This window comes from Zonotrichia albicollis, chromosome 8 (assembly GCF_047830755.1).
Source record: "Zonotrichia albicollis isolate bZonAlb1 chromosome 8, bZonAlb1.hap1, whole genome shotgun sequence".
Classification (NCBI taxonomy): Eukaryota; Metazoa; Chordata; class Aves; order Passeriformes; family Passerellidae; genus Zonotrichia; species Zonotrichia albicollis.
In genome coordinates, this window is record NC_133826.1 from 14,477,066 (window position 1) to 14,504,685 (window position 27,620).

A 27,620-nucleotide genomic window follows, 5' to 3' on the forward strand; every position below is an offset into this window, starting at 1 on the left:
TACAGTTTGCTGTTCCCTGACAGTATGGGGAGTTTTCCAATAAGGTTCTCCTATCCAGGGAACACGGAGAAGGCAGTATGCAATCCATGAAGTCCATGGTCTTTTATTTCATTAGCATTTTGCATAAAATAGGCACGTTGCTGAAGTTACAAAAACAATACATATAACTCCTACAGGCATCTCTTCTGTAAGTATCACAATGACAAGAGGTCTGTATACCCAAAGCAGTTGAAAGGATGAGAAAGAATTCATAAAACCCCCTTACAGGACAGACATTTGTAAAGCTATCATCTAAAAATGCTGCTCAGTGACTATGTGAGGTCTCTGAGCAGGGTTTTCCCATTTAAAATTTTAAAAATGCTTCTTCAGCCTCACAGCAACACTTGAGTTTGTATTATCTGCACATAAACTACTGTTTTGCCTCAAGTTGGCACATTCACTGACAGCTAAAAGGTCAAGTTTTCTTTGAGCTACTTTCCACATACAGCTGTAAGTGCTTTTTCATATTTACCTAATGAATAAGAAGGCACATAGAGTAAGTTATCTCCTAGGGTAGAATTACTCATTAAGATTAAGATTAATTTACTCTGTCTTAATGTGATGTCTATGATATGGCACAGCTATATAGCTGAATTATAAACAGGCTCAAATTTTTTTCTGTTCTATTTCTGTTATGCTTCTAAGTATGGTACTGCTGGAGCCTCATTGTTCTGAAGGACTGTTAACCCCAGGCAGACTTGCAGCAGCAGAGGATATTATCACTCCTCTCTCTGCTCTCCAGCTGCTACAGTGATGCACTGACTGTGAGATGCCACCATGCCCAGAAGTTAATTCAATTCTTACAGTAATTTCAAGACCAGACTAAGTCAAGACACTTTTATTTTTTGCTTGGCGTATAAAAGTGATTCCCGTATGAAAGAGAAATACGTAACTAGCATACAGTTCATCTGGAGAGGTAGATGGTAAGAAGTTTGACGACAGTAGCACTTTTAGAGTTAATTTGGCACGTTAAAGCTAAGCTTTTTTACAGACTTCAAACCAGGCCGCTCCTTGAGGCACTCTGCCCATACACACATCAGCAGGTAGGAAAAGATGCTAAAAGATCTGAAAAACAAAACCAAAATCTAGTTAGAAAGGTATCACTGCTGAGTGAAGCAAATCAAAGAATACATATTTCAGAGTATGCCATGGACAACTGTTTAGGAAAAAATACCCTCTTTTTCCACAGCTGTTTTATTAGTTTAAAAAATAAACTTTAAATGAAGTCATGCTCAAAGCTACAATAAGATAATCAAAGCTCTTACAGAAGAACTGAAGCTTAGTGTCTCCTTGAAACCAAACTGCAGAGTGGAAGAAGCAGCTGTTCCCAGTCACTTTCTGCTCACCAAAACACCAGGTTTCTACTTTGTCTTTGAAAAGCAGGGAATTTGTTGTGTAACTAACAAATTACACTTCCTCCTCAGTGAGGTGGTGCTGACTGTGCAAACACAAACACTACTGGCTCATCAAGAAAACACAAAGAATCACCTCTTTTCAGGAAGTGCCTGCAACAGATACTGCAAAGTGAAGGAGTTTCACATAGAGGTAGTGTAACTAAACCAGAAATTAGTTCCATTCCAAAGGCTGTAGCAGAGAAAGAAGATATTAGACCTTCTATGCCCTGTGTGTGCAGGTGTGGTGTGAGACAGAGGAAACATTTTTTCCCTACATCCACATCCAGGAATTTCCTAACCGTGGCAAACCTCGGTGGGGAATTGTACCTGTCATGGATTAAGTAGAGTTTATTTGGCTTTGTGTAAGTTTTCAGTTTACAATGCTTACAGATGATCTGATGTCTTCCTTGGATTAGTGCTTACAGCTGAAGCTACACTAGGATAGCATCCGAGAGTTTTTTTTAAAATAGCAGTAATTGGCAAAAATTCACAACAGAAATAATTGTAAAAGCTACAAGAACTCTAAAGCACGTTTCAGTTATACTGTTGTAATTCACTGCTCAAAACAATGTGGGCTGTGGTTTTGCTTGTTAAATAGTTAAGGATCAACTTCTACATTGTTACTATTCTAGCCTTTAAACGTGGTTATTCTGCTAGTACACACATCTGCAACTTTTCCACAGTCTGCTTGAGGGGAGAATAATTTTATCAATCCAATCTAACTGTGGTCACCCTTCTATAAAGCTGCCTAACAGCACAATTTAAATCTAACAAACTACAGTTCTTTGGATGATAGAAGTCAGCTACACAACCAGAATTTTTCAAGGTTAAGACTCACTATGAGATTTGTAAGGATTGTGAACTATGGTTAACTGTGTATTGGGTGCTTTGAAATAACGTCTGTGCTCTCATCTCCAACAGATCCACATCAAGGGGCAACAGGAAGAGGGAACATCGTAAAATCATCATGCATTTACTGTGGTCAAAATAACCAAGTTATTTGGACTCTGAATTTTGGTGAAACTATTGTGCATCTAAAACCCACCTTGCTAAAGAGGTTAGCCTAAAATCTAGTCACCAAAACAGCAGGTGAGTGAGTAGTCTTCCTGGTGATAGCAGCAGTGCTAATAAGCCTATGAACGCTCAGGAATGAAAATCCACATGAGTGTTCCACTGTTTCTAGTTATTTAAACTGCTACCCCTGTAGTAGCTTACTTGAGTGGCATGCAGGCTTTTAAAAGTAAATACTTCTTAAAAAGTGTATACTTTTTCTTTTGGCAGAGAGGGCATCTTCCCCCCACAATGGTCAGTGTTCTTCTTGGGGACCACCACCACTAATCTGTTCTTGGAACTGTTCATTAGAAGTTTAAGAACTGAAGTCTGTTTTATCTGCCACAATTAGGATTCAACACATTAATTCTAAGTGAGAAGAGGGAAATAATACCCTTATAGAGAGGAAGATACAGCACAATTACTGTTAGTCCAAAGAGCAGCTCAGCAGTAGCTGGTCCCACCATTCTGCTACACAAACTGGTGGAAGCTCTGCACCAGCAAAGCGCTGCTCACAATACCAATGGCCAGCATGTGTCCAGTACAGAGCTGTGACCAGAAAAACGGACAAGGGACCAAAAATGGGATCTAGACCAACACCAGCTGCACAAGTCAGATGTTTGAGTGCCTTTCATAGAGCCTGTCTCATTTAAATGACAAGAGTTTATGAATTGTAATTCAAGAACTTACCACTGAAAGATACTGAAGTAGTTCACATAATTACAAAAAGGAACAAACTTTCTGGGGTCTGAATGGATTTGTACTTGATGATACTCCCGTCAGTAGGGGATCGTGTTGTGCATTCTGCAGGCAGAATTGCTTCAAGTCAGCTGCAGCTTGAGAAACCTAGTTATAATAAAAGCTGGCATTAGAATTCACAGAACACTTTGTACTGAGGATGTGGTTTTTATGTTGAAAAGTACAAAGAATACTACTAAATTATTCTGCAATACAGTTTATGTAGACTTTATGCAATAATTTCATTGTAGTTTTTTTGTTTCTTAAAGACAAGATGAACAATGTAAGAATGAGAACTGATTTGGAAGTCTTAATTTCCATAGTAAATTTCTAAGTATGAAGGGTGACAGATGAGCAAGATCTTGGAGATTACTTTATTAAATATCTGAAGATCCTTGTTCTGGCATAAGCAATTAAAAAATACTGCTTATGGTTTAACATGTTCTACTCCACTAAACTTGCATTTCAGGCTGCCCTGGAAAGCCATCCTTATGATGAGATAATGGGGTTCTGAGCACCCTTATAAGGGGTTTTTGGCATGCTGTGCCTTGCTAATAAGTGATCAGTGAAAAAAAATCTTTCTCTTGCTTTTTCTTTGCTGTAACTCTGAACTCATACAATAGAGCGATCGAAGTTTAAAAAAGTTGCATCTTCCGCTGACACGCGGTAGGTATCTGCAGTTTGCCCGGTTTCTCTGCCGTGCCAGGCGCGGTCTCGCCCCGGCGCGGCACGAGTTCAATGCACTCGGTGTGCCTGGCAGCGACATCTCCATCTTGCCGTGCCGGGCCAGCCCAGCCCGTTGTGCGCCCCGCCCGGGCGGGCTCCCCGCAGAGCCCGAGGGATGGGCGCTCCTCGCTCCGAGGGCACGGCCGGGCCGCGTCCATCGCCCCGGGGAGCGCTTCGGCCGGGGAGCGGCCCCGAGGAGCGGCGGGGAGCGAGCGGCCGAGCCCCGGGCAGGGGTGGCGGAGGAGTGGACGCGGCTGCGCTGCCGATCCGGGCTCGCCTCGGCCGGGAAACCCCGACGGAGCCCCAGGAGAAGCGCGGTGGCCGCCGCCCAGCCCGGTCCGCGGGGCGGGGCAGGTGGGAGCCGGCGGTCCCGGCCCGGCCCCGGCCCGGCGGGCGCGGCCCCGGGGCGGTGAAATGGCGGCGCGTCCGCCCTGTCCCGTCCCGTCGCGGCTCCGCGCTCACCTTCACGCGGGTCACGCTGGCCTCCAGGCGCAGCTGCTGCACCACCTTCTTCATGGCCGCCACGTTGGAGGAGCCCGACATGGCGGGGTCGGCGGCGGGCTCGGCTCGGCACTCGCAGCACTCCCAACACAACTTCCCGGCACGGCCACAAGTGCCCGGAGCGCGGCGCCTGCGCACCGGGGCCAGGCCGTGTGCCGGGACGGGCCCGCCCTCACACACTCATCATGGGGACTGCTGGGGAGGCTGCTCTCGCACCCAGGCGGCGAGTCCTGGTGGTTATACCCACTGGGTTCCAATCTGGGGGCCATTTTGAGGTGCAATGAATGAAGTTCCTAACTTAGTTCGTGCTAGCAGTTTGAGTGTTGACTGTAGCCTGAAGGATCAGTTTTCTGGTCCTGTTCATTGCAGGAAGTGCCCGGGAGCGGCCGTGAAGCGGGGCACGGGGTGACGTCAGGTACAGCATCTTCCCTGTCGGCGGGAGCAATGGCAGCAGCCCGTGCTGTGCCTGCCTGTGGCGGGCGGTGACCGGGGCACTGATGGGTGTCACACCCGGGCCATTTGAGGGAGCTTGCAAGTAAAGACACTGACCCTGTTAAGCAGGTATTTCCCACTGACATGAAGAAATCTTAATTCCACAGCCCCAGAGTGAGACTTGAAAGGTCTGATCGCTCGTGCTCAAAAGCAGGTGAATTAGAAGTAGCTGGGGTAGAGCAATCTCTTGTTGACAGCAGAACAGCGCCTGAGTTCAGTAGGTGAAAATCCAGAGGAGGTTTGTAACCTCAGAGGGGCTGGAAGAGCCTTCAAAGAGAACACCAAGGAAACTCCTAACAAAAAGACAAAGATGGAAACAAGCTTTTTAGCAGGGCCTGTTGCAATAGGAACACGTGAATGAGTTTAAACTAAGAGAGGGTTGATGAGAAGTGAATGGAAGAAGTTTTTTACATTAAAGGTGGTAAAAGCCTGGAACAGATTAACCAGAGAGGTGGGAGATGCCCCACCCCTGGAAGCATTCAAGATTGGACGTGGGGGTCTGGGCAACCTGGCCCAGTGGGAGATGTCCCTGCTCGCTGCAGGGCTTGGACTCACTGGCCTTCCAAGGTCCCTTCCAACCCAAACTGTTCCCTGATTCTACAACAATGTTAGGACAGAGCCCTGGTTATAATTTATGGAAGTATTTTTCTGCCATGGTTGCCCGGCACAGTCACGTTTCCTCAGAACACTGCATTTGGCTGGCACAATGTGTTTGCTGCAGTTCACAATAACCATCACTTTATCAGATCCAGGTCCTGCAAGAATCTTGCTTTATGGGGATTTAGGTCTCTGTCTTTAGGAAAACAGTGGAATTGTATAGAAAATTGTATACTACCAAATTCATATTTTTATGAAAGGGGAGGAAATGTTAAGAGGAAATGCTCTAGGGCAGATCTCAGAGGCTCAGGGCTATGATTTAGCAATTTCCCCAGTTACTTAGGTGACACTCACTTGTGTAGAAGGTGTGGTTGGTTGTGTTTGCAGTTAGCTGGAAGCTTTCTGCCTCAGCACCGACACAACTTCCGTTTTCATTAGTGGAATGAAGATCAGTAAATGAAAAAAGGATATTTATGGAGTAACTTCTGTCACAACAGATTATCATGAAACTCATTCTTAAAGAATGCTTCAATCAAAAAGAAAATTAGAAAGCCTTCCTGGCATTTGCTGTGGTCACACAGAGGGACCAACATGTCATTGAATCAAATGAGACCTCGAACTTCACAGGTGAGAGATTTTGTGTTTTCCACACAGATTTTTTAGATATCACAAACAAAAAATAAGAATACATTAAAATAAGGTTCTAGAATACTTGCTTTTAAAATAGCATATGTAGAAAGAATTATTTTCTTGTTCATATTAAGTAACTCAACACTTGCAGAAGTATTTAATATAGATTATTTGCATGGTTTTTAGTTAAAGGGAAGTGTATCACCCTTGTCAATACTATCTGAGTTTTACTAAAAATATCAAGAGCTGGAAATTAGCAGTGCAACAACTGACACAGGTCTCAACACAGCCCAAGTGAACCTTGCTCAGAGCCAGCTTAGTTATTCTTTTTGCAGACATTAGCAGGAATATTTTTGTGTTTCCAAGGTAGCTAATATTATTTAAAACAGTCAGAAATATTCTGATTTTTTTTCCTTGATTACAGTAAAGTTGTGGTGTTATTTGAATCAAGCTTTCAGGGCTTTGCATTTTTTATGAGATGAACAAAGGTAGGATTTCAGCTGAGGGATTCTTGTAGTCATGACACTCTCCAGAGTATCAGCTGGTTTTGGTAAGATCTCTCCATTGCTGTCACAGTGATACACAGCAGTAGCACAGACTCTCCATTATCTCACTTCCATTGGGGAGCTTGTTCTAATGTGACTTATTTCAGCTGGCACTCAGTCACAAATTGCTCTGCTGTCACTGTTGTCACAATCTAGTCATCACTGTGAGACAGGGCCTCACTGTTCTAGTCCCTGTGCAAGTACCAAAGGAACCATTCCTGCTACACAAATTGGAAGTCCACCTAAAAAAAACCCAAAGTGTATAGGAAGAGGATGATAATACATTTACATCTGTTCTTTTTTCTAGCTGTTGGAACTTCATGTTTTTTGTGTCCCAGCAGAAGTGTGGAACTTCAAGCTGAATACAGTTCCTGTAGCTCTTACTAGCAAATTTGTCTCAGCTGGATTTATAAGGTGAGTGTGGTTTTGGGTTTCATGTGCATGGTAGGTCCTTCACACTGTCCTTCAGTCCAACTTTTAGTCCAATTGTTGCTCTAGAGAGCACAATTACGTCTGCAGCAGAAACTTGTTGTCTAATGAAATGTCTGGAGTGTAAGTGGTGACCATAACCAGCATTGTGTTCATTTGTACTATGTCAGGCATGGTGTAGACATTGAAAAGTACTTCCAGAGCAGTGCTATCATACCATATCTTACATTCTTTCTGTCTCCTTGAGTCTGATTATCAAAAGCTGGAATACTTCTGGGCAATGGGCCAGCCTCAAGAGAATGGCTTGATGAAGATTGGATAGCCTGTCAGTTCCCAGGAACAGGGGTAGGGTGATCTGAGCTCTCTCAGTCCAGAGAAAGAGCTGAAGCCTTGTTTCTCAAGGGAAAGCCTTACAGCCCACGAACCAGCAGCATTTCCTCTTTCTTCTTGAAAGAAGAAAGTGAGAGCTGTGCACAACGCTGTGCACTGTGTGTGCTCTCAGGTAGCTGTTTAAAGGACTTAGTGAAAGAATACCCTGGTTCCCAGTCCTAGGCTCAAACCTGGCACAAGGAGTTGTATTTTTCATCTGTCAAAACTTTAATTTTTTTTTTTTTTTAATACTCCTAAAACACTTTGCTCACAAAATTCAGTATCTAGTGTGGTGAGAAGTTGTAGAAAAATAAAATAATGTAAAGATGTGTACTGAAACTGAGCTTTTACATACATCTTGTCTGCATCTGTGCAAAAGCTGCCAATTCATCTAAAAGTGCAGGGAATAGAGGTTTTAATTAGTTTAAATTGAGTCTTGTATTGTCCACTTGAGACAATATACAGTGTAGCTGAATAGACTAACAGCAGTCAGGTAGGAGCATGTAGGGCAGAATGTATTCATTCTCACAGCTGCTTCTGTTGAAAGGCTGCTCAAAACCAGAGAAAATAAGAGCATAAACTCATTTTGTTTGCTGTTCTAGTCTGCAGCAGAGGTGCAGAATACAGGTGTGAAGTGGTAACTTCATTTCATGTCATAGACATCTGCCACTGCCCTATATTTTCTAGTGAAAATTTATTTCACTGAGGCATGAAATTAAATTAGGATTCTCACTGATTTCAGTGGGTTTGTATCTACCTGGATAGTGTTGCTTGCTAATGACCCTTAGATAATTGCAAATTAATTCTTCTAGGGATACTATGCAATGATAAAGGACATTAGCATTAACATAACTCATACCTGGCCAGGGAATCACTATCTTTAAAAACAAAAAATATTTTTAAAAACTTCCTTTATTATAATCCAGGAGAGGGAATGGCTGGTACTCCTGTGGCTTGGACCTGTTGATAGCTCTGTTGTTCAGTCAGCTTGACAATCCCAGTGCTGTCTGAGTCAGCTTTTCAAAGGATTCCTAGGTCAAAGTACAGGCCACTTCCATTAGCTGTGAAATTAGAGGAAGATGTTAAGGGTGTAATTTTCTATGGCCCTGAGTTCTTGTTCCCATGAACTTGATTTCTTAGCCTCTGTGAGCTTTTTTTTCCATTCCTCATTCCTCACCACAGAAGCCAAACTTTTATTTTTTCTAGATGAGATACCTGCAATGAGCTCTAGTTTGCATTGCTTTTAAAGGGACACCCTGAAACAAGGTACTTGTATGTGACTGTTTTCTGCCAGCCAGTGGCAGCAAGTGACAGACTAATATTATTGCATTTTCCTAGCAGCTGCACTGGCAAACAATTTTGAGATAAATTTCTGCCCTATATCTCAGGATCTGGATACCTAGATACTTTTCCCCCATTATAAATTGTAGATGTGTCCACTCTGCAGACGTTTTGTGATCTTGAGGAGGGTCCTCTAAGTCCAGGGTATTTGAAATAATACAAGGCAGGCATTGTGTTCATGAGATGAAAATGGCAGTGTTTTTACTACATGCTTGAGCTGTGAGCTGAAGGCCTAAAGGGCTGCTTGCAATGCAAACAAACCTTGACAGAGTAATGTTGAAGACCTGGCAGGTCCTTGTCTGTACTGTTTGCTGAAAATGGCATGTGCTGTCCCCCAAGCTGTGTCTGTGCATTGCTTGAGGAGTCAGAGCTGCCTGGGCCAAAATCATCCTGCCACTTAATCAGAGTGGGTGATTAACAGTCTCAGGCCTGCATTTGTTCCCTGGTTTCTTATATGGCAGCTTAGAACAATTAGAATTGCTTGTGCTGTGCTGCAGTGCTTTGGTATGCCTCTGGCACATTTGGATTTATTGTGCAGAGATGCTTTTTATTCTGTAGTGATCTTTCTACTGAGCTCATTACCTAAATATTTGCATACTTTCAAGTAGTACATTAAATTATGTAATTCATATTTGTGTCAACATTCTCATCCTCAAATCATGGTGGAAATGTTCACACTGCAGTGTTTGGTTTTTATTTAAAATACATTTGCATGCACACACCCAACTGTGAATTTGTGCTGGAAAAGACAAAAGCAAAGGAATGTGCCTGTTGCTTGAAGTGGACAGTGCTGAAGGCTCCTCTGGTCCTGGGTGCTTGAAGGGAATGTTCAACAGTCCTGGTCCAGCCCCATGAAACTGTGTCACTTATATGGAAGTGCATGACTGTAGCTTCCAGTGGTGTTGTTATTCATCTGCAGATGAGCAACAGCATTCTGAAGAAGTAAATTTCATATTTTGTCTGCTTCCATGTGTTCCCTTTGTGTGTACAAGGTGAGTCTTGCTGGTTAATGTTGGGACAGCCCTTGGGGTGCAGTGTTCTGAGTGCCACCCCAAAACCCTCTGGCCTGTCTGTAACTGGCTTCAGTTCTAGGACACAGCTCCCAGTTTGGGTCATTCTGGCTGTGCAAGCCAGCATGCACAGACCTTCATCTTCCCCCTCCTACTAACTAGCCATCATTATTTGGTCTTACAGATGTATTAATGAATGACAACATTCTAGGGTGTCTCCTCACATCACACTAAGAGTGCTGCGGGAGAGGCTTGGAGAGTACCTGGGTGGAGTGACAGTCGCAGATAAATTCAGATTTTTAAAATGCATTGGGAAAAAACTAGCAGTGGTAAGTTAATTTTTTTTTTCTTTAATGCTTTTCTGTTATATGATGTAAAGCTAAGATTTCATTCCTGCAGATGAAATAATATCACATAAAGTAGAGATAATTTTAAGGGCATTGTTAGCATTTCTTTTAAACATGCTGCAGCCTAAGCTCTTGCCAGAGCATATCTGCTTCCCCAAGTGCAAGGGCAAAGCTGGACAGTTGTATTACAAGTACCCTTTAAAGCAACATCCAGTGAAAATATAATGGTTTTGGTAAATCCATGGATTAAATATGACAAATCTGGTTGCATTAAAAAAACCCAAACCCATAAGGCCATTACTACCTGTACAAGGTTGGGAATTATTCAGTTGACAAAGTGCAATGGAAGCTCCGTCAGAGTCCCTCTAATGGCTCCTGCTGTGACCTGCCAAAAGCATTTAAGATATCATTCTCTGAATAAAAGCTTCTCTGGAAGTTCCACTGTTTAGTCCAATAATACAGCCTGAGATGTCAGTAATGAAACCCCTACATGTGTGAATCATAACTGTTCCTCCATCAGTTCTACATATATATCTTACAAAATATAGCTAAAGATTAAAAAACCTTCAAAATTAGTCCAACTGAAAGTTTGTTCATGTAACACACAAAGATGTAAGTCATTTATGTAACTATAGAATACTTTTTCCATGTCTCATTTCACCTCTTTCTCATGAATTTGGAAATTAACTACGAGCAGGAAATTCAGTGCCATTCTTTATTTCATTTCTAGTTGAATTATCACTAAAATCACTCTCACAGAGACTAGAATAAATACTAAGTGATATGCAAAAACTAGGTGAAAATACATGAAAAGAAACTTAAAAGAGTGTGATATAATCTAAATTGGAAAGTATTCATATGTTTCAGTGAATTGAGGTCTTCTTAACTGGATGACAATAAGTAAGATGATTCATTTTCATCCCCACATAGTTCAGAGATAAATGGAGAAATTTTCCTGCCTTTATAATGTCAGCAAATGAATAAAATATTTTATGTTAATAGAGAATTAAAGGTACTGGTAACCTACATGAGGATTTATAGAGACAAATGAAAGATACAGTTTTTCTTTGAGGTATTTACTGTTGCTTGATGTTTAACTTTAGAGCAAAGAGTAAAGCAATATACCAACTGCTTTATTTATTGTTTAGGGTCATGGTAACCTCATTGAATTGCATCTCCATGATCAAATATTTGTTGAGTGTTCTCTCCCCTTGGTCTTCTGTTTCACAACTTTTACAATGTAAGCAGAACTAAGAGCTGTGCCCTACTTGCAAGCAGGGGTCTCTTAAATGAAAAGATAAACATAAACTAAAATCATGTTCATTTGCTCTTCCTTTTTTATATACAACCTTTGTGTTTAATTCAATATAATTATTTGAATGTAAGCTCAGATTTCTTTTCCTTACATTGGAGCACATCTTTGAAATACATATTGACTATTTTAGACTTTGTTTTCAGGACAACTGTTTAAATGCAAAAGTGTATGTCACAAAAAGAATATGAAGGAAAATGATAAATACAAGAAGACATAGGATAATATTTGACTTTTTTTCCATATACATTCCATGTTTTGCATTACTGTATTAGGGAAATAGAGAAAATTATGTGAGACTCAGCATTTCTGTCCAGATTCGGCTTGAAGCAACTTTTGATAAAGAAAGTTGCAAGTTTTCTTTTCTTGGGACTGTTGGATCAGGTCCTTTGAACCATAAGAGAAAGTGAAAAGGATAAAAAATCATTCAGTACGTGCATGTAATTTTGTGGGTCTGATTAAGATTTTGAAAAATAGACAAAGTTGCAGAACTCTGTCAGAAAATACAAATGTAGTCTGAGATACTTTTACCCCATAAGGCCATTACAGATTATAGTGATGGTTATAAAAGAATGCAATGTGTAAAAATGACGATAGATGCATGTGTCACATGCAACACTATTGATGAAAAAAGTATTTTATTTGATATGTTTCCATACTTTATCTCCTGAGGTGAAAGCAAAGCAGGAAACAGAACTAGAACTGAAGTCATTTGCTCCTCCTTATGTAAGTACTGAATGGTTTGTAAGGTACCATTTTCAGAAACTTTACATTGCACATTTTCTTTGTGTCTGATGGATATAATCTGCAATTTCAGGCACTTTATCCTGAATTATATTTATTACCTGGAGTGGAATATTTTGAAAATGTTTATCCATTGCTATCATCACCTCAACAGAAACATCACATTAGTGAAGAAGCTAATAGGTTTGGTCATGGATCAAGATTATCCAGCCTTTCCCAACAGAAACCTGAAAAAGGCAAACCATTTTTCGAAAGAATACAAAGCAGGCCTCAGGTAGAAAATGTGGAAGTGCCCAGTCCTGTGGAATGGGGTGAGAAAGGGTCTGTTCCAGTTTCACACACAAACAACAAGCAAGACAATAACAACAGGATTCCAGAAAAACAGTTTGAAGAAAAAGGTAAGCCTAAGCAGTGTGGTGAAGGAGGGTGATGAATGAGAAGAAAAGTAAATATTATGGTTAACATTTACAGTAAAATAATATCTCTGTCATATTATCAATTATTATACAGATCAAAGTAGTTTTGATGGATCTCTCTTCACACCAAGTCATTCCAATCCTGCAGACCAGCAGTCTGGAAAGTGGGATCTGGTATTACAGACCTCTGAGCAGAATCATCTCAGCCAAGGTGAAGAAGACTGCAATGCTCCTAAGTGGAATGACAAAGCCAAAGGAACTGCTCTTACTCGTGTAAACCACAGTGATGAACAAGGCCAGGGTAACCAAAGATTCCAAAATCAATTAAATATCAAAAGGGTACACATCTTTGTTATTGTCTTTTTTGCTAAAGCAAAGTAAAGCTAAGTTTTAAGAAATCTGTAATTAAAGTGTAAGTTGGAATAGCACTATGAGAGCAATATTCCATTTTTTAAAAATAATGATGATATGTTTCAGAGAGATGTGATCCTTCATTAGCACTGTGTGCTGATATAGAGAAACACTTTACTGTAGCTGATACATTTGTGTAATCACCAGAATTAATCAGATATAAATTCTAATAACAGAAATACCTTTTCTTCCCCCCTTGATTTCTTTCTTCTGTTGTTTATGGAGCATTTCCAAATCCTAGAGATAACACCACTTGCTGTTGATTCACTGAATTTCCAGTACAGGTTAGAAAGCCCAGTCATTGACAGTCAAACCAGCCTGATTTTTGCAAGTGTAATCTATGTATTTTTGTCATCACTATCCTGTCACAGAACTGGCAAACATGGAAAATAATGAGCACCAAAAAGATACCAAATTAAGAAGAGACAGAATACAGGATGCTGAAATTCTTAAAATAAGGGAAGACCAAACTACAGATTATGTCCACAAAAAACAAAGGTTAGCAAATAATACATCTCCTAAAATAATGGATAATATTAATTCACCAATACAAACTTACTTTATAGACTTCAAATAAATGAAAGAAAAGGAGAGAAAAAACATTTTGGTGAATGTTCACTTGTTTTTTTGATTTTATCTTAGCTTGCAGCAAAACAGAATTAAGAAGACTACAGCTGGTCTTGGTGAAAAACTGGATAATCAGGTATGTTTTTCAAGGTAACATTCCTAGTAATCTTGAGCAATAAATATAGTCCTCCACCTAGAAACAGTCTAATTTTGTAAGACTGGTGACTCATTATAAATATGAAGGATTTGAGAATAATTGAGAAAAGTTTATTCATGCTGTGCTACTTAGCTTAGATTTTCTAATGAATATCAACTAAACAATTAAAATCTACAATTACAAATTTTAGTTTAGAAATTGGCAGGTTTTGATTTCATAATTAACAAACCAGGTGGCCATTTTAAGGCCCTTAGCTCCTGGTCTTGCATGGGACTGTCAGTAACTTGTGGGTTATGGGCATGGACAAAAAGCAGTAGCAATAATCTGTAGTTTTGTCTGTGTGTTCTCTGTGATGGAAGTGTTTAGTGCTCTCATTTTGTTTGCAATTTAGTGGACATGGGTACTGGTAACAGAATATAAAAAATCCTGCCTGAAGTCTAATTCAGCCCTCTCCTTCACTCAGGCCACTTTCAGGGCATGTGTCTAATGTAACTATTCAGGATTATGGTGATGTACTTATAGTTGTGTCTTTTGACTCTATAGGCAGATGAAAACAAGCAAAATCATCTTACTTGTCCAAAAGAGTGTATTTCAGCTCCTAGTTCACCTTTTTTGGCATTTACTGTAAATCCAGCTCAAGTTCCTGTAATTCAGGCAGCAAGTGAGTACATGATTCCAAGAAATTACAAGGAAGTGAACTTTTAATCAAGACTGAAGACTCAATGAAGACATAAATACCTACACTATACATGCATTAATTCACAGTATTGTTACAAATTTTAATTTATTAATGGAAAATTCCAGGTATTTATGATTGCATGGGCTGTCCTTGAGCTTTGCAAGTTCCCAGCACTAGAAAACCCAACTTCTCAAGTGGATGGAAGGAGAAAAGGAGGGAGATCAGATTAAATGCTGCAGGCTCAAGTGAGAATGTAGCAAAGAAAACCACAAGTGGTGTTGCTGAGGGGGAGGATAGTGAGAAGTTAATTGTTAGACCTATTGTTGCAGACTAGTGAAAGTCTCAGATATTGTCCTGGAAGCTGGAGTTTCAAGCAAGATTTCTCTACAGTTTCTATTGCAATGTATTTTAAGCAGGAAATAGTCTTTTGGAGGCTTTTTAGGCTTCATTGAGAAGAGTTTGCAATGTATGGAGTGAATATATTTCTTGCTTACATAGTTTTAGTGATACATTGTCTAAACATACAGAAATATGTTTGTTTGCATGTGTGTGTACATGCCTGGATGCATGCTGGATTTCCATCTTTTTCTAAAGCACCAGCCATTCTGAAAAGTTAGATTAAAATGAAACCTGATTAAAATGAAATTGTTTCCACTGCTTGTTCTGACAGAGCTTTTGGCATTATTTGTGATGAGTGCATTACAAAAGTCTTGACTGATCCTTTGTGCTTAGAATATTCAAATGCTTGCTAAATATAATTGTAATATCTTTAGAAAACAGGATGGCAGAACAACTGCAACAAATGAAGGAAGACAGAAGGCACATGGAAAAAACTAGGGAAGAACTGAGAAAAAAAGCTAAAGGGCTACTGGAACAAAATAAGCTGAGGAAATACCATGGTACACTTTTAATTTATCTTGGAATTTGGGCTGATTGAGAAATTACAGTGAAACCAATGTGAAAATATTTGTCTCCTTGTCAGTAGGCTTATTTACAAAGAGAACAGTCTGCTAACCAATAGCTCCAAGAAGATTCATCTTGTGTAATAGCATGCTAGAAAAATTCAATGTTGCAATGTTTCCTTCCAGGTTTTTTTGGGCTTTTTTTGTTTTTTGGTTGGTTGGTTGGTTGGTTGGTTGGTTGGTTTTTTTGTGGCATGTCTTATAAAGTTAACGTTGTTCTGGCTTTCCTAAACTATTCAAGTTATGTCTCATGTATGTGCAGTGCTCAGAGAGCTACTGCAGGCTGCTTCTCTCTGAGGCCCAGGGCAACCTGGCATTTTCTAATCCTGCCTTTAGCTTACAAGGTGCTTACAGAGGCTTGTACTGTGTTAATAGGACTTCAGGTAAATTGCAGCATAATAATTTTTGTTCCCCCTATCCAATGGTATTCAGCTTGTGACATGGAGGTTCCAAGCCTGTTGTGACAAGCTTGACAAACGTTGGTTTTTAACAAGGTCAAATCTCATTGAAATTTCACACAAATTTTCTTCATAAAATTATTTTCAAGTTTATACTTAAAACTATCTTCCCTAAGTCCCATCCCAGTTATATAGAAATGAGATTTAATAATTTTGATGTTTTGAGAGCTTTCTCTTTGTGTTTAAATGTCACTAAGTCATTACTAGTCCCAAATATTACTTGTAGCTCATTGGAAGGAGAGAAGCCCATTCTTTCAGTTATTCTCTAAGGACATGGCTGCACTGCACCCTGCACCCTGGGGAATTTGTATTTAAAAACCCCAAACTTGGGTGTGTGAAGCAGTAACTCTGTAATAGCATGGAGCTGCAATTCAAGGTAGAGATAAGCCCTAAATGGCACCTGCATTGCCTTGAATTATGTTATCCAGTTAGGTAAAATAAAGGTTATTTCACAAGGATTCAAACAGCTTCTGCAGGTTCTGTAAGAAGCATCTGTACCTCTGAATTTATTTTATCAGACCTGAAGAGTTTTGTAAGTAAGGGCATGTAGCAAGCATGTTTCTTTACAAGGTATTAAGGAAAGAGCATTTTCTACAGTAACAGCCATCCAAGTCTGTATTTAATATCCTCCTAAGAGTGCCATGCTGACAGGCACTCTCAGTTACCTGGCACAGAGTCATCCTCCAACAGCTGAGCTGTTTTGGGTGAGTTTCACTTGTCCTGCTCCCACAAACTATGCCTCAAAAGAAGGGATTCATTTAAGACACTGCAGATATGCAGTGGCCATAAGATTGCCACAGCACATACAGGGGCATTTATGTGCCACCTCTTGATAGCACACTGACAACATAGGAGGAATCATAGTGAAGTGTATAGGTAACTAACTGTTTCCTATAATTTGGGATGTCAAAATGAAGGTGTTCAAAATCTCTGGCCATGAAGAGCATAAATTTTGCTTAAATCTACAATGCTACATTTTCTGGTACAGTAGAGCTGTGGAATTCAGACTGTGCTGGGCAGACCACTCTTCACAGGAGCACTTAGGTGCTGCAGAACAGCCAGACTGAATAAACTTTGGGTTTGGACCCTGTGTTTTGTCTCAGAGGACAGATAGAGCCTTTTGTTGCAGGTGTTTATGTGAAAATTCAGTTGCATTTAGAGAGAACGAACTTGAATGAAGATTTTTTTCACTACATGTTTATTTTAAAGAAACCTCCTGCCATGTTTCAGTGGGTGCATTGGCCAGGTGAAGCTTGTGGGGTGAGCTGTCATGACTGCCTTCAGCAAACCTTATGGTAAGGTGAGCAAGAGCAAACACTGTTACTGTTCTCCTGTGCAGTGCGTGAGGAATGGAAGAAGAAGTACTTTGAAACCAAGAAAGCTACAGTTTCACTGGAGGACACTTTAAACAAACTGCAACAAGATTTAGAGCTTTACCACCAGAAATTGCTCTTGCAACTGGAAGCCAGAAATAGCCAAAAACGACCAAACAAAACAACAACCTCCAAGGTATTTGCTTGTATTATTTATTATCTCTTTTTTCACAGTCTGAGGGGTTTTTTTTGTATAAAATAAAGAAACAGATTTATCATCAACAAATGACTTGTAAACTAGCTTTTGCTCAATGATCTGAGGGACAGAGTTCCTTCAGGCCATTTGTCTTCAAAAGACTGCAGAAGTGCTTGAGTTTGAGCATTTGTTTCTTTCTGCTTTCTGTTGGTACCTTTTTGTAACAAAATCCCCTTCTGTTCAGTGTAGTTAATGGATTTTTCAGTTCTACTTTGTTTCTATCATCCAAGATTTCATACAAGGAGGCAGTGAATGTTTGGAGCACACAAAACATATCTGTAGCTTTTGAAGTGGTTGCACTTCAACTATTGTGCAACTGTGAGTTTCACAGGAAGTTCAGAGGGATTAAAAAGAAAAAAGATAAAAGAAAAGGAGGAAACACCCTTTCCAACACTTGTGTCTGCTAATTTTCTAAATGCATTAATGGAAGCAAGGCTGTTGAAAACAAAACTGAAGTTAGCCTAGGAAAAATAGATGTCCCTTTCTTGCATCTGAAAGATGTGTGCATGTACAATCTAAGAGTGTATATTATATACAAACATGTATCATTGGAGCTATCTTGAAATATCTACAAAATGAAAATAGGAGTAGGGTTGACATTGCATTGTGGCTATGCTCAGACCCATTATTGGTCCTTTTCTATAGTGGGCAGCCCCCTGAGAAGGGAGCTGGGATTTGCAGAGCTGTGAGGCTGAGCAAAGGGTGCTCCCCAGCCTGTGTGAGCGACGTGCAGCCAGGCAGGCACCAGCCAGCTGGGCAGGCAGGGAATTTGGAAAGAGGTTGTTAGAGGATTGTTTCTGAGAGGTGAAGGAACACCCAGTGAGGGACAGATGCACTAATGCTGCACCTCGAGGTTTGTTGTTGTTTCACACAGAATTACACAATCATCCGGATTGCCACAGTGCAGCACGAACTCCATCAACTGAGGAGGAAGCTAGAGGATACAAAAATGAGACTCCTCATAGAAATTAAGGTACTGTGCCTTTTGATTAGAACAGTCAAAATGTGGCAATGTATGGAAAAACATTAGAACTTCTCAATTATTACATGATGTAAATATTTGCTAAACAGTTCTTGTTTTATGCTGTTAGCTTTAAGGTGTCAGGTGTTGTGACTTTAGCATTTGAGCTAAATTACTCCAGGACACAGTTTATCAGATGATTTGGAATGTATGGCATCCAAACAACTTAGATATTCAATGTACTATGTAAGCTAAGGTTCACAATCTTGTTCATGAAATTCCCATTTCATTCAAAAGGTAATTGAAGAAATACACCTGGTGTGGTGAGGCACTGAGCAGTAATAAATAGACCATGCCTAAAAAAAAAAAAAGGTATAAAGAGAAAAAAAATGAAAAAAGTCCCCAAAAAAACCTAAGAAAGAGAAAAAGCTGTCTAAGAAGATTGCAGACCTCTTCATCTGCTTAATTCTGTATCAGTGTTGCCTATGACTTTTTTTGGAAGGAAGAGGTGGTGTAGGCCTTCACACTGGACAGCTTTCCAGCTCTGAAAGCTTGAAATAGGAGTGTTCTACATCACAGAGATTGCCCATGCTCCTGTTTACTGGGTACTCCAGGGTAGTTGGAATTATTATGACTCCTCCATTGTCTCGCAAGGAGTGGGAAGAACAATTATTTTTGCAGTTGTTTCCAAAACATCAAGGCAAACTACAGAACAAAGTGGTGCTAGGACACATAAAATTTCAGAGATGAAAGATGCATTCCGTATTCAGCCATCCTGTATAAAATTCAGTCTTAGTTATATAAACCTATATGCATGTCGCCTCCAAAAAAAGCCTTCTTAAATTGCCATTCCTTAAATGATGGGTCTTTTGCAGATGAGAAAGCAAGCAGCATCTGATTTACAAGCACTGAGAGCAGAACTGACCCAGAAGAAGATTCATTCAGCTTTAATTCTCCAGTCCAGAAAATCAGGAATTTGAGAAGATGACATGAGTAACATCTGTGAAATGTTCAGCTCTCTAGTGTATGGGAAAGAGAGTTTCAGAGCATTAATTTGTATGTTCTTAAAGTAATTTTGCAAAAAGACATTAACTATATAAATGTTGTGGAATTTGTATTATATGCTACTGAGGTAATGCAGCTCACTTCTTTTTAAATCTCACTTACTGTAAGATCAGTCAGCTACTTAAACATACAGTTTAAGCTAGAAACATGTCTGAAACAAAGCTGTTATTTTTAAAGTGCAAATTAGTTAATTGTGTAACATACCAGTGGTATGCTGATGTTCTCTGATTAACTAAATAGCTACTAAGAAATAAACCTAAAATCTGTAACCTTCTGTCCTTATTTTCAGGCTCACACATTCTATTTTTTAGAAATTATTAAAATATAATTTATGTAGAAATACAGCAACAGTAATCCTTTATTTGGCTATTTACTGGAGTATGTTTTTTGCCATTATAAATATGCCTATATAAATTACCAATGTATCATTACTGTATTACTGTGAAGCATAAACAAAATCTCAGATAATCTCACCTTATTCCATACCTAGCTGATTTTGTTCCCTCTCTCATTAGGAAAGGCACACAGACATTAAGTGTGTTCTGTAGTTTGAAAGCTTGCCTGAAAGCTTTCTCTTGGGCCAATAAAATGATGATCCTGGTCCAATTTACACTCCTGTATGTTCTGCCTTTCCTTAATTCCAATATCATGCATTCCCTGAGATTAACAATTCTCTGAAAGAGGAATCAGAAACCTCTTCATAGGACTTTTTTTTCTAACTCTGCTGTTTGCCTCTTTGCAAACCAGATGTTATTATATTGAGCAGAAGAATAACATGCTAGGAATTAATCTCAGCTAAAAAGCTATCAAGGCTGTATTTATAACTGGAAGTGAAACACTCATGGGAAATAAGTTATGGGATAAGAAAATTATGCAGCTCTCAAAAGAACTAAGTTAGAAATGTCTTGAGTCAAACCACCCATTATCCAATTTATTTTCTTAAAGATAGGACTTAACAAAGATTTTAGTGCTAAAGGATTGAAAAAATTATTAAAACTACACCCACTTTTGCCTAATTCAGGGTTGAAGCTCACATTCTCTATTTAAGAATTGTGTCTTATTTAAGATATGAAAGCAGGCTACTAGCTACTGGAATATCAGAACCTAAATTTATAGTATAGTATTACCAATTCATGATTCTTGACTGCTACAGGAAGGAGAGTTTTATAATTAAGTCAGCTGGCCCTCAGAATTTTGCAGGTCAGATATTCATAGCAGAATATTCTCAGTTCAGCAAATATCCATCTCACAGTACTTAAGCATTTAAGTAATAATACATGAAGTACATATATGTGTGTGTGTGTGTGTATATATATATATATATATATATATATATATATGTAATATATAAAATGTAGGTGTTTCTCTTAAGACTTATAGAGTGGTGTTCTAGTGAAAAGCTTCTGATTTGTCAAGGGAATTTTTTAGTTTCTGTAAGAGCAGCAGGCTTCATCTTCTGCTTTCTATCTCCTGCAATATCAAGCAGACACTTCAGATGAAGTCTTTCAGTCTTGTCCCCAGTAGCCATTATGGTAATGCTGTCATACTATGGTAACTCTTTAGCAAGCAAAAAAACCCAACCAACCAGACAAAAAAACCCCAAGCCCCCCAACCAAACCAAACCAAAAGTCCCACCAAGCCCACAAATGACTACATCTACCTAATTATTTAATTTTTTTAATTAATGGAGTCACTTAAGCAGGGCCCAGTTGCACTTTAATCTGGTTGTGAAACAGTTCTGAGAAGCAGAGAAGCAGTGTGGGCTGTGAGCTGTAGAACAAGTAAAGCACAGACAGGGAACATTGTAAACATTGTTTACAAGCCTTACCAAGAGCAGCATTTTATTCAACAAAAAAATCCTGTAAACACCAACTAATCTTTACATCACTATAGGTGTTTTAAAAAGTTATACAACTTCTTTAGGCAAATGATTTTATGAAAATATGAACTGGAAAGAAAACATAATCTCCTGTTATCTCAGAGGCAACACCCCATAGAAACAAAAAAAGCTACTGAATAAATCTTAGGGTGTGTGGGAAAACAGATATGCAGTTCATCAAATAAGCTTCTGAATTCTAGTTTTCAGGAAGTAAAGTAGTTTGAAATGGAAGGAAACATCATCCAAGTCACCTTCATATTAATGCTTCTTCTTCAAGCTAACGTCAAAGATTTTCAGCTTTTGAAACTGAGGAATTTATGTGATACATAAGCACAGTGAAACTGGAGTTTGTTGAATATTCCTTTCTAACAACAACTTTGATATAAATCTTAACAGCAACTGGTTCATGTTATGTAATTTCTTCAGTCCATAAAAATCTTTTCATCTAGAAGAGTAACTGAGCTGGCTATAATCAATAATCTGTCTCTCCAGTATTCTGTTTAATCTGATTCTAGAGTGACTTAGCTAAAATATTGTTTGGGTTGGGAAGTCAGAAGGCTGAGACTGCTCCATGTAACACAGGAATAAGTATTTGCTGCACCTGGCAGCTTTAGCAAAGCATCATTATGAGACTGCCCTGTAAATCCATCAATTGGTTTTGTTACCAGACACACACTGGGTGTAAGCATTAACCAACTTACAGTAACTGTGAAAAATTAAAAAGATGAGCAGTCTTAAAAAAAACCTACTGATACAAGGATTGTTGTTCCAAAGCAACAATGGAACTTCCTGAAGAATGAAAATACAACTTTGCATATAAAATAATAAAATTGATTTGCCTAGTTTAAAGTTTTTTAATCACAATATATTTATATAAAGTCAAAATCTGTGATACTGTAAGCCAAAATAAAAAATTACCAATTTTTATCATTCTAAATCAAGGGTTTACACAGTTCTTATGGTGTCAGAGCTTGCCACATTGCTTGGGTTTGTTGTTCTGCTGCAGCTTCCCCAGAATAGTCAAGACTATTTCCATTCCACATGCCAATGCCCCTTAAGCCTCGACTCTTCACATATGCTGCTTTTAGAGAGATGCTGTGAGGGTCATCAAACCATACCTGGTGGAACTGACCAACAGAATCCTACAAAAACATTTAAATACCAGTGTCAGTGATCACATTTTCTCTTGAACACAGTTAAAAGTACAACTAAAAACTGAGATACACAAGCTACGTAGATTTATTTAATATTCTCCTGATTTATCAATTCTTTGTCACACAAGACAATTAAAAATTCTAAGCTAAATATTTGGATTTTTTAAATTGTAGAATATAAGTTATAAAACAGTGACACAATTTAACTGAATTTAGATGAAAAGACTTTGCTAATTTGTATTTTAATATTTTTTAAATACAGCTAAAATGTCAGATATGGTATCTAAGCTAACAGGTGAATTTAATTAGAGATTGTGGGGGTTTTTAAGCAATAAACAGTTTTAGAGGAGGTTATAAAATTTTATCAAGGTTATGCTGCTTTTACCTGGTCATTGCTTACAATATGTTTTTATCACCAACATGTGAAACTTAAATAATGTTTACAGAAACAAGACAAACTGGACACACTGTGGTGTTCTTGTAAGCACAGTCATTTATGGACTCTCACTGTGTCTATGTAGAAAACAAATTCAGAAGAGAACATGCATGCAAGGCATCAATCTAGACAAAATTAAGAGCATCTCAGAATCATTTTTAGTTTAAATCATTTATCAACTCATGAAAGTAACAATAATAGTGAAGGATGGAGTAATAGGATGTCTTTGTGCCAAAATGTCCTTTTTGACATGATGCAGTATCTCAAGAAGACTAGAAAGTAATAGAGATTGTTATTATTCCTGTAGTCTTCAGGCACTGCATCCCTCTCTCAGACTAGGAATTCAAGACAAATTTGCAGCAATCCTTTACGGTACCAAAAAAACCAAACCAAACCAAAACATAGAAAACATAAAAGGAAGAATCTAACCCAAATAACTTTATAGTCAAAGATCTGTGGTTCATGAATGTTTACTCCACACCTCAGTGGCTTGGAAAAAGACTCCTACCTTGTACTCATAAAATGGAGCCTTCTGCACGTGATCCCACAGCAGCCCTGAGAGAGAACTGTTCACCTGCTTCATGATGGCTGCGTAGGGCACCTGGCTCCCCGCAGCGTCACTGCAGGGAGCCCCACGGAAAGGCACCTTGGGGAGGGCACAAACATGCTCCTGGAAAACAAACAGGGAGCCACGGGTCTCAGGTGAGATACACTCAACTCCAGAATAGGAGTACAGCCAAGAACAATTCACACAAGGTGTCAGGGCCACAAGAATTCCAAATCTGCAAGCAAATCCAGCAGATACTATTTGTAGAGAAAAGTAAATTAAAGCAGCTACATTTTCTTTAATCTTAATACAGGACTGGATGGATGCCCTTCAGCTTAAACATTTTTATCTTTTCCACCTTTAATTGACCCTTACATTTTTCATAAGTATAATATTTGAGACCTCATAAACTGCTATGCTTAACAGTAGTAGGTTTGCTATAGTTTGTTGCACCTGTCTTTACAGTGGTGTTCAGAAGGCACATACAAGTGTCGTAGGGCCTTTGGACTTCATCTCTTCTCATAGAGATAACATTTATAGCTCCTTAGCCAAACACAGGGCTTGGATGTCATGGGGTTCAGGCTGCCTAAGGAGCTAAAATCTCTGGTAACACACTGCTCATGAGTTATCAGCCAAGCAAAAGATTCTGGTTTGTGTCCCAGCTTGATGCTCTTATCCATCAGACCACAGTATTTCCCAGTCCAAATACAAGATTCCCAAAATATAGTTACATCTTTCCAAAGGAAAAAAGTAACAGTTTGATGGCAAATAATCTTCACCTTACCGTGGATAGGTTTTGGCAGACATAGTCATAGCCATACCAGGGGACACCCATCACAAGCTTCTTAGGATCAATGCCCATAGCAATGTACTCTTCATATCCTAGTTTTGAGGGAAACAAAAATTAACCTGCATCATTTAGTTTTCCTATGCTTTTTATTCTTACAATTAATTTAGGGCCAGACTCACAGCATGATACCCAGAAGCCAAGGTGCAAGCTGTCCTTTGCCTTCACCTGCACTCTCCAGTGACTGAGAGGCTTGCTCTATTGAGATCCCAGTAACTGCTCCAGTTTCTCACACTTAAAACCATCTGCCCTGAGCAGAAGTCACAAAGATGAGAGAAATGTTTCAGATTCCCTGCAGTCCCAGGCAGACACCACTGCTCTGGCTGCCATTTGTCATTCCAAAAGCGTTCTTTGCACTCCTGAGGTTACAGGGACCAACACACAAGGCTGAGGGTCTGCCAGCAGGCTCATAAGGACCAGGGACACTGTGTTCATACCCTGACAACACACATCTGAGCACACTCAAAGCCTCACTGCAACAATAGCAAAATAAACCTGTCTGAGAAAATGCCCTCTTTTCTATCTACTCATGTGAGCAAATGGCAATGTTCTGACTCCTGGGGAGGTATTCTGTCCTCACCAACTAAAGTCTGCAGGTAAGGAGCATTGGCTTTTGCAACACAGTCTGTCCAGATCTGGCTCTGTTCATCATATGACATCACAAATAAGAAGTCACAGGCTTCTGCAATCCCAGTGTAGTTGTAGCACCTTTTATCTATGCATGCTGGAGACCAAGCCACATCAAAGGTTACCTGAAGGAAAAATGCACATTTTAGTACCAAGTATGGCACTTAGGTGCCCTTGTTATCTCCTAAAAAAACCCCAAAAACCTATGACTTTTAAAGACGGTATTTCCCAAATGGTACAGTTTAACACATCTTGATAATAATGAACTAAAGAAGAAGCTGCTCATCTGATAAAACAAACAGAAGATAATAAAGTGAGTACCCCATTAGTGAACATATAGCACCAAAGAAATTAAAATATAATATGAAAACCCCCAAAAATATGAAGCATGGTGCAAATCTTGAAAATTTGCATGATAGCTTTACCAAAAATCTATCAAGCTTTTGCTGCAGAAGGCTGTATTTGCCCTACTTTCAACAATTCATTAAGGCACACTAAAAACTGCCAGCTCACACATAGCAGTAACATTGTAATGTAGAAATCTCAGCAAGGCCCATCTCTCATTGAAATTCACACAGGTCAAAAAGAGTGATTCTCACAAGATTATATCACAGCTAACATTCATAATCTGAATAAACTTTTTCATATTCATCTGCTAAACAGCACTGCAAAAAGTCCTTACATTTCCTGAGGATAAATTTAATGTTTGTATAAAGTACATTATTATTACCTGTGATCCAGCTATTTCTCTGTGAAAAGCATCTGTAGTTTCTTTAACAAGCTCTGTCAATGCATAATACTCAGGGGAGGTTTCATTAACTTCTTGCTCTATATCTATGTTAATTCCATCCATATACTGCTTTTTTGCAAGGTCCACCTGTTGGGATATCCATGCTGCTCTTTTAGCAGGATCAACAATTTCCTGAAGAGGTACATCACCTGGACAAGAGGCCTTCAAGAGTTAACATGCATTTGCACCACAGAAATAGTAGGAAGGAAAGGTTTGTCTTTAGTTAACTAACACATTTAAACACAACATTAAAAATGCCCATATGAATACTGGTAAAACACAAAAGAGTTCATTTTTTCCTCAAGCATAACTTTGAGAAACTACCCCAGAAGAGATTACCAAGGTTTTTTGAGAGAGTAGTGTTAAAATTAAGTTCCTTTCGTTTTTCTGTAATTTTAATCTTCTTACTTCTGCTTAATATTTTTAGCCACTGTAAATTACCTTTCTTGAAGTCAAAGTACTTTTAGCATTTTAACTGCTCATATTTACAAGAAAGCTACTTTTGTGTTTAACCTTTGTTACTTTTTACACTGTAGTCCTGGATTCTGCTTTTTCTCAACAGAGCCAAAAGGTATTTACAACATGTAAGCTAATGGACTTTGTCTTTCTAATCAGCATTTGTACCTGCACAGAGCTCCTGAGTATTCATGTTTTAAAAGTCAACCACTTCCTAATACAGAGGGATTCATTTAAGTGCAAAATACTAAAAATTACTTAAAATCCCTTTCCTAACTTTGTCTTCTGGGTACTCCACATAAGATCCAGAATACAGACCCAAATAACAGGCGTTTTATTTCCTCCCTCTTCCTCCATAGCAATGATGTTCCCTGTTAAGAGAACTTTTATTAAGATGTCACTGGGATGGTTTGGTTACTACTGTGGCACAGTCCACTGTTGGTTTCAATACCCTGCATACCAGCACGTGCAAAATGTCAAGGGTTCATTAAAGCCTTATTAATTTATTCTCTTAATGATTTTAATACTCTGCATACAAGTGAATGTAAAATGTCAAGGTAATATAGCCCTGTGTACCTTATCTTATTCCCGTATCATAAACAGCCACGTTGTTCCAGTGTAACCAACCTTTCAGTACTACCCTCGAGCCTTTGGAGTGGGCATAGCACATGAGCTCAGGATCGTACTTCCCGAAAGCCGCCACAGTGGTAATTTTGGACCAGTCGTAGGATTTCCAGGCTTCCTTCCCCACATCAAACACGAATACCTGGAAAAGGGGTAAAACGCACCTGGTTATCCCCGAGCGCTTCTCAGCAGGAGCAGCACTCTCCCGCGGCTCCCGCAGCGGCACATCCCCGCTGGGCAGGGATGGCAGCCAGGGCCGAGTGCGGGGCAGCACCGACCCAGGCACTGCCCGGAGACACTGCCCGGCCCAGGGACACTGCCCGGGGACACTGCCCGGCTCGGGCCGAGCGCAGGGCTCCCGTTCCAGAGCGTCGCCCGGGGCACGGCACTCGCTGCGAGCGGCGCTGCCGCCGGGCCCGGCCCCGCCTGCGCCGGCAGCGCCCGCCCGGGCCGGGGCCGCGCACCTCGAAGCCGGCGGGGCCCGTGACGGGTTGGCACAGCCGCGGGTCCCGGCAGGGGCAGGCGCCGGCAGGGCCCAGCAGCTGCAGGAGGCCGACGGGCAGCAGCCACCCGCCCCACGGCCGCCCCATGGCCGCCGGTGCCGGCCCGGCCGCGCAGCCTCGGCCCCGGGGCGGGCCCGGGCGGAGTCGGGCCCAGCGCGCCGCCTGTGCAGGGACAAATGAGCTCGGCCAGCGTTCGGAGAGCAGCTGTTTATTGAAATGTCACCCTCAAGGGTGCCCGGGTTGTTTCC

The 27,620-nt window shown here is 40.0% G+C and overlaps 3 protein-coding genes across 4 annotated transcripts; 1 reads left to right on the forward strand and 2 right to left on the reverse strand.

The window, feature by feature from the left end:
• Positions 1-87: 87 nt before the first annotated feature.
• GNG5 (G protein subunit gamma 5) lies at positions 88-4,543 on the reverse strand. The gene is made up of 3 exons (XM_005482131.4): positions 4,410-4,543; positions 3,174-3,329; positions 88-1,104 (listed from the first exon to the last, which is right to left on the reverse strand). Exons 1-2 carry the CDS (start codon positions 4,488-4,490, stop codon positions 3,204-3,206), a joined length of 207 nt encoding a protein of 68 aa, XP_005482188.1. The 5' UTR covers positions 4,491-4,543; the 3' UTR covers positions 88-1,104; positions 3,174-3,203.
• A 20-nt stretch (positions 4,544-4,563) lies between these two features.
• On the forward strand, positions 4,564-21,496 carry SPATA1 (spermatogenesis associated 1). Of its 2 annotated transcripts, XM_074546041.1 has the most exons (14): positions 4,564-4,723; positions 6,035-6,164; positions 7,020-7,126; positions 10,073-10,190; positions 12,193-12,246; positions 12,338-12,662; positions 12,775-12,981; positions 13,463-13,589; positions 13,734-13,794; positions 14,359-14,476; positions 15,268-15,393; positions 17,254-17,423; positions 18,358-18,456; positions 19,320-21,496. In XM_074546041.1, exons 2-14 carry the CDS (start codon positions 6,129-6,131, stop codon positions 19,422-19,424), a joined length of 1,653 nt encoding a protein of 550 aa, XP_074402142.1. In that variant the 5' UTR covers positions 4,564-4,723; positions 6,035-6,128; the 3' UTR covers positions 19,425-21,496. The 2 variants fall into 2 exon arrangements, with proteins under 2 accessions (XP_074402142.1, XP_005482187.2); XM_005482130.4 differs by having other exon boundaries at positions 4,564-6,164.
• CTBS (chitobiase) lies at positions 21,208-27,535 on the reverse strand. Its single transcript, XM_005482129.3, has 7 exons — positions 27,334-27,535; positions 26,873-27,011; positions 25,730-25,938; positions 24,953-25,124; positions 24,310-24,407; positions 23,487-23,648; positions 21,208-22,530 (listed from the first exon to the last, which is right to left on the reverse strand). The coding sequence occupies exons 1-7, from the start codon at positions 27,457-27,459 to the stop codon at positions 22,345-22,347; spliced, it is 1,092 nt and encodes a 363-aa protein (XP_005482186.2). The 5' UTR covers positions 27,460-27,535; the 3' UTR covers positions 21,208-22,344.
• Between the last annotated feature and the right edge of the window lie 85 nt (positions 27,536-27,620).

What these genes read in the sequence shown, in the direction of transcription:
- SPATA1 (XM_005482130.4), top strand. Translation starts at nt 6,129, where the DNA reads ATGTCATTGAATCAAATGAGACCTCGAACTTCACAG. An exon ending in TCCTGTAATTCAGGCAGCAA is followed by an intron (nt 14,477 to 15,267) that starts GTGAGTACATGA and finishes TAATATCTTTAG; the next exon opens with AAAACAGGATGGCAGAACAA. An exon ending in GACTCCTCATAGAAATTAAG is followed by an intron (nt 18,457 to 19,319) that starts GTACTGTGCCTT and finishes GGTCTTTTGCAG; the next exon opens with ATGAGAAAGCAAGCAGCATC.
- CTBS (XM_005482129.3), bottom strand. Translation starts at nt 27,459, where the DNA reads ATGGGGCGGCCGTGGGGCGGGTGGCTGCTGCCCGTCGGCCTCCTGCAG. An exon ending in CTCGAGGGTAGTACTGAAAG is followed by an intron (nt 25,939 to 26,872) that starts GTTGGTTACACT and finishes CCTCTTGTCCAG; the next exon opens with GTGATGTACCTCTTCAGGAA. An exon ending in TTACCTGCAGACTTTAGTTG is followed by an intron (nt 24,408 to 24,952) that starts GTGAGGACAGAA and finishes CCTCAAAACTAG; the next exon opens with GATATGAAGAGTACATTGCT.
- GNG5 (XM_005482131.4), bottom strand. Translation starts at nt 4,490, where the DNA reads ATGTCGGGCTCCTCCAACGTGGCGGCCATGAAGAAGGTGGTGCAGCAG. An exon ending in CCAGCGTGACCCGCGTGAAG is followed by an intron (nt 3,330 to 4,409) that starts GTGAGCGCGGAG and finishes TATTATAACTAG; the next exon opens with GTTTCTCAAGCTGCAGCTGA.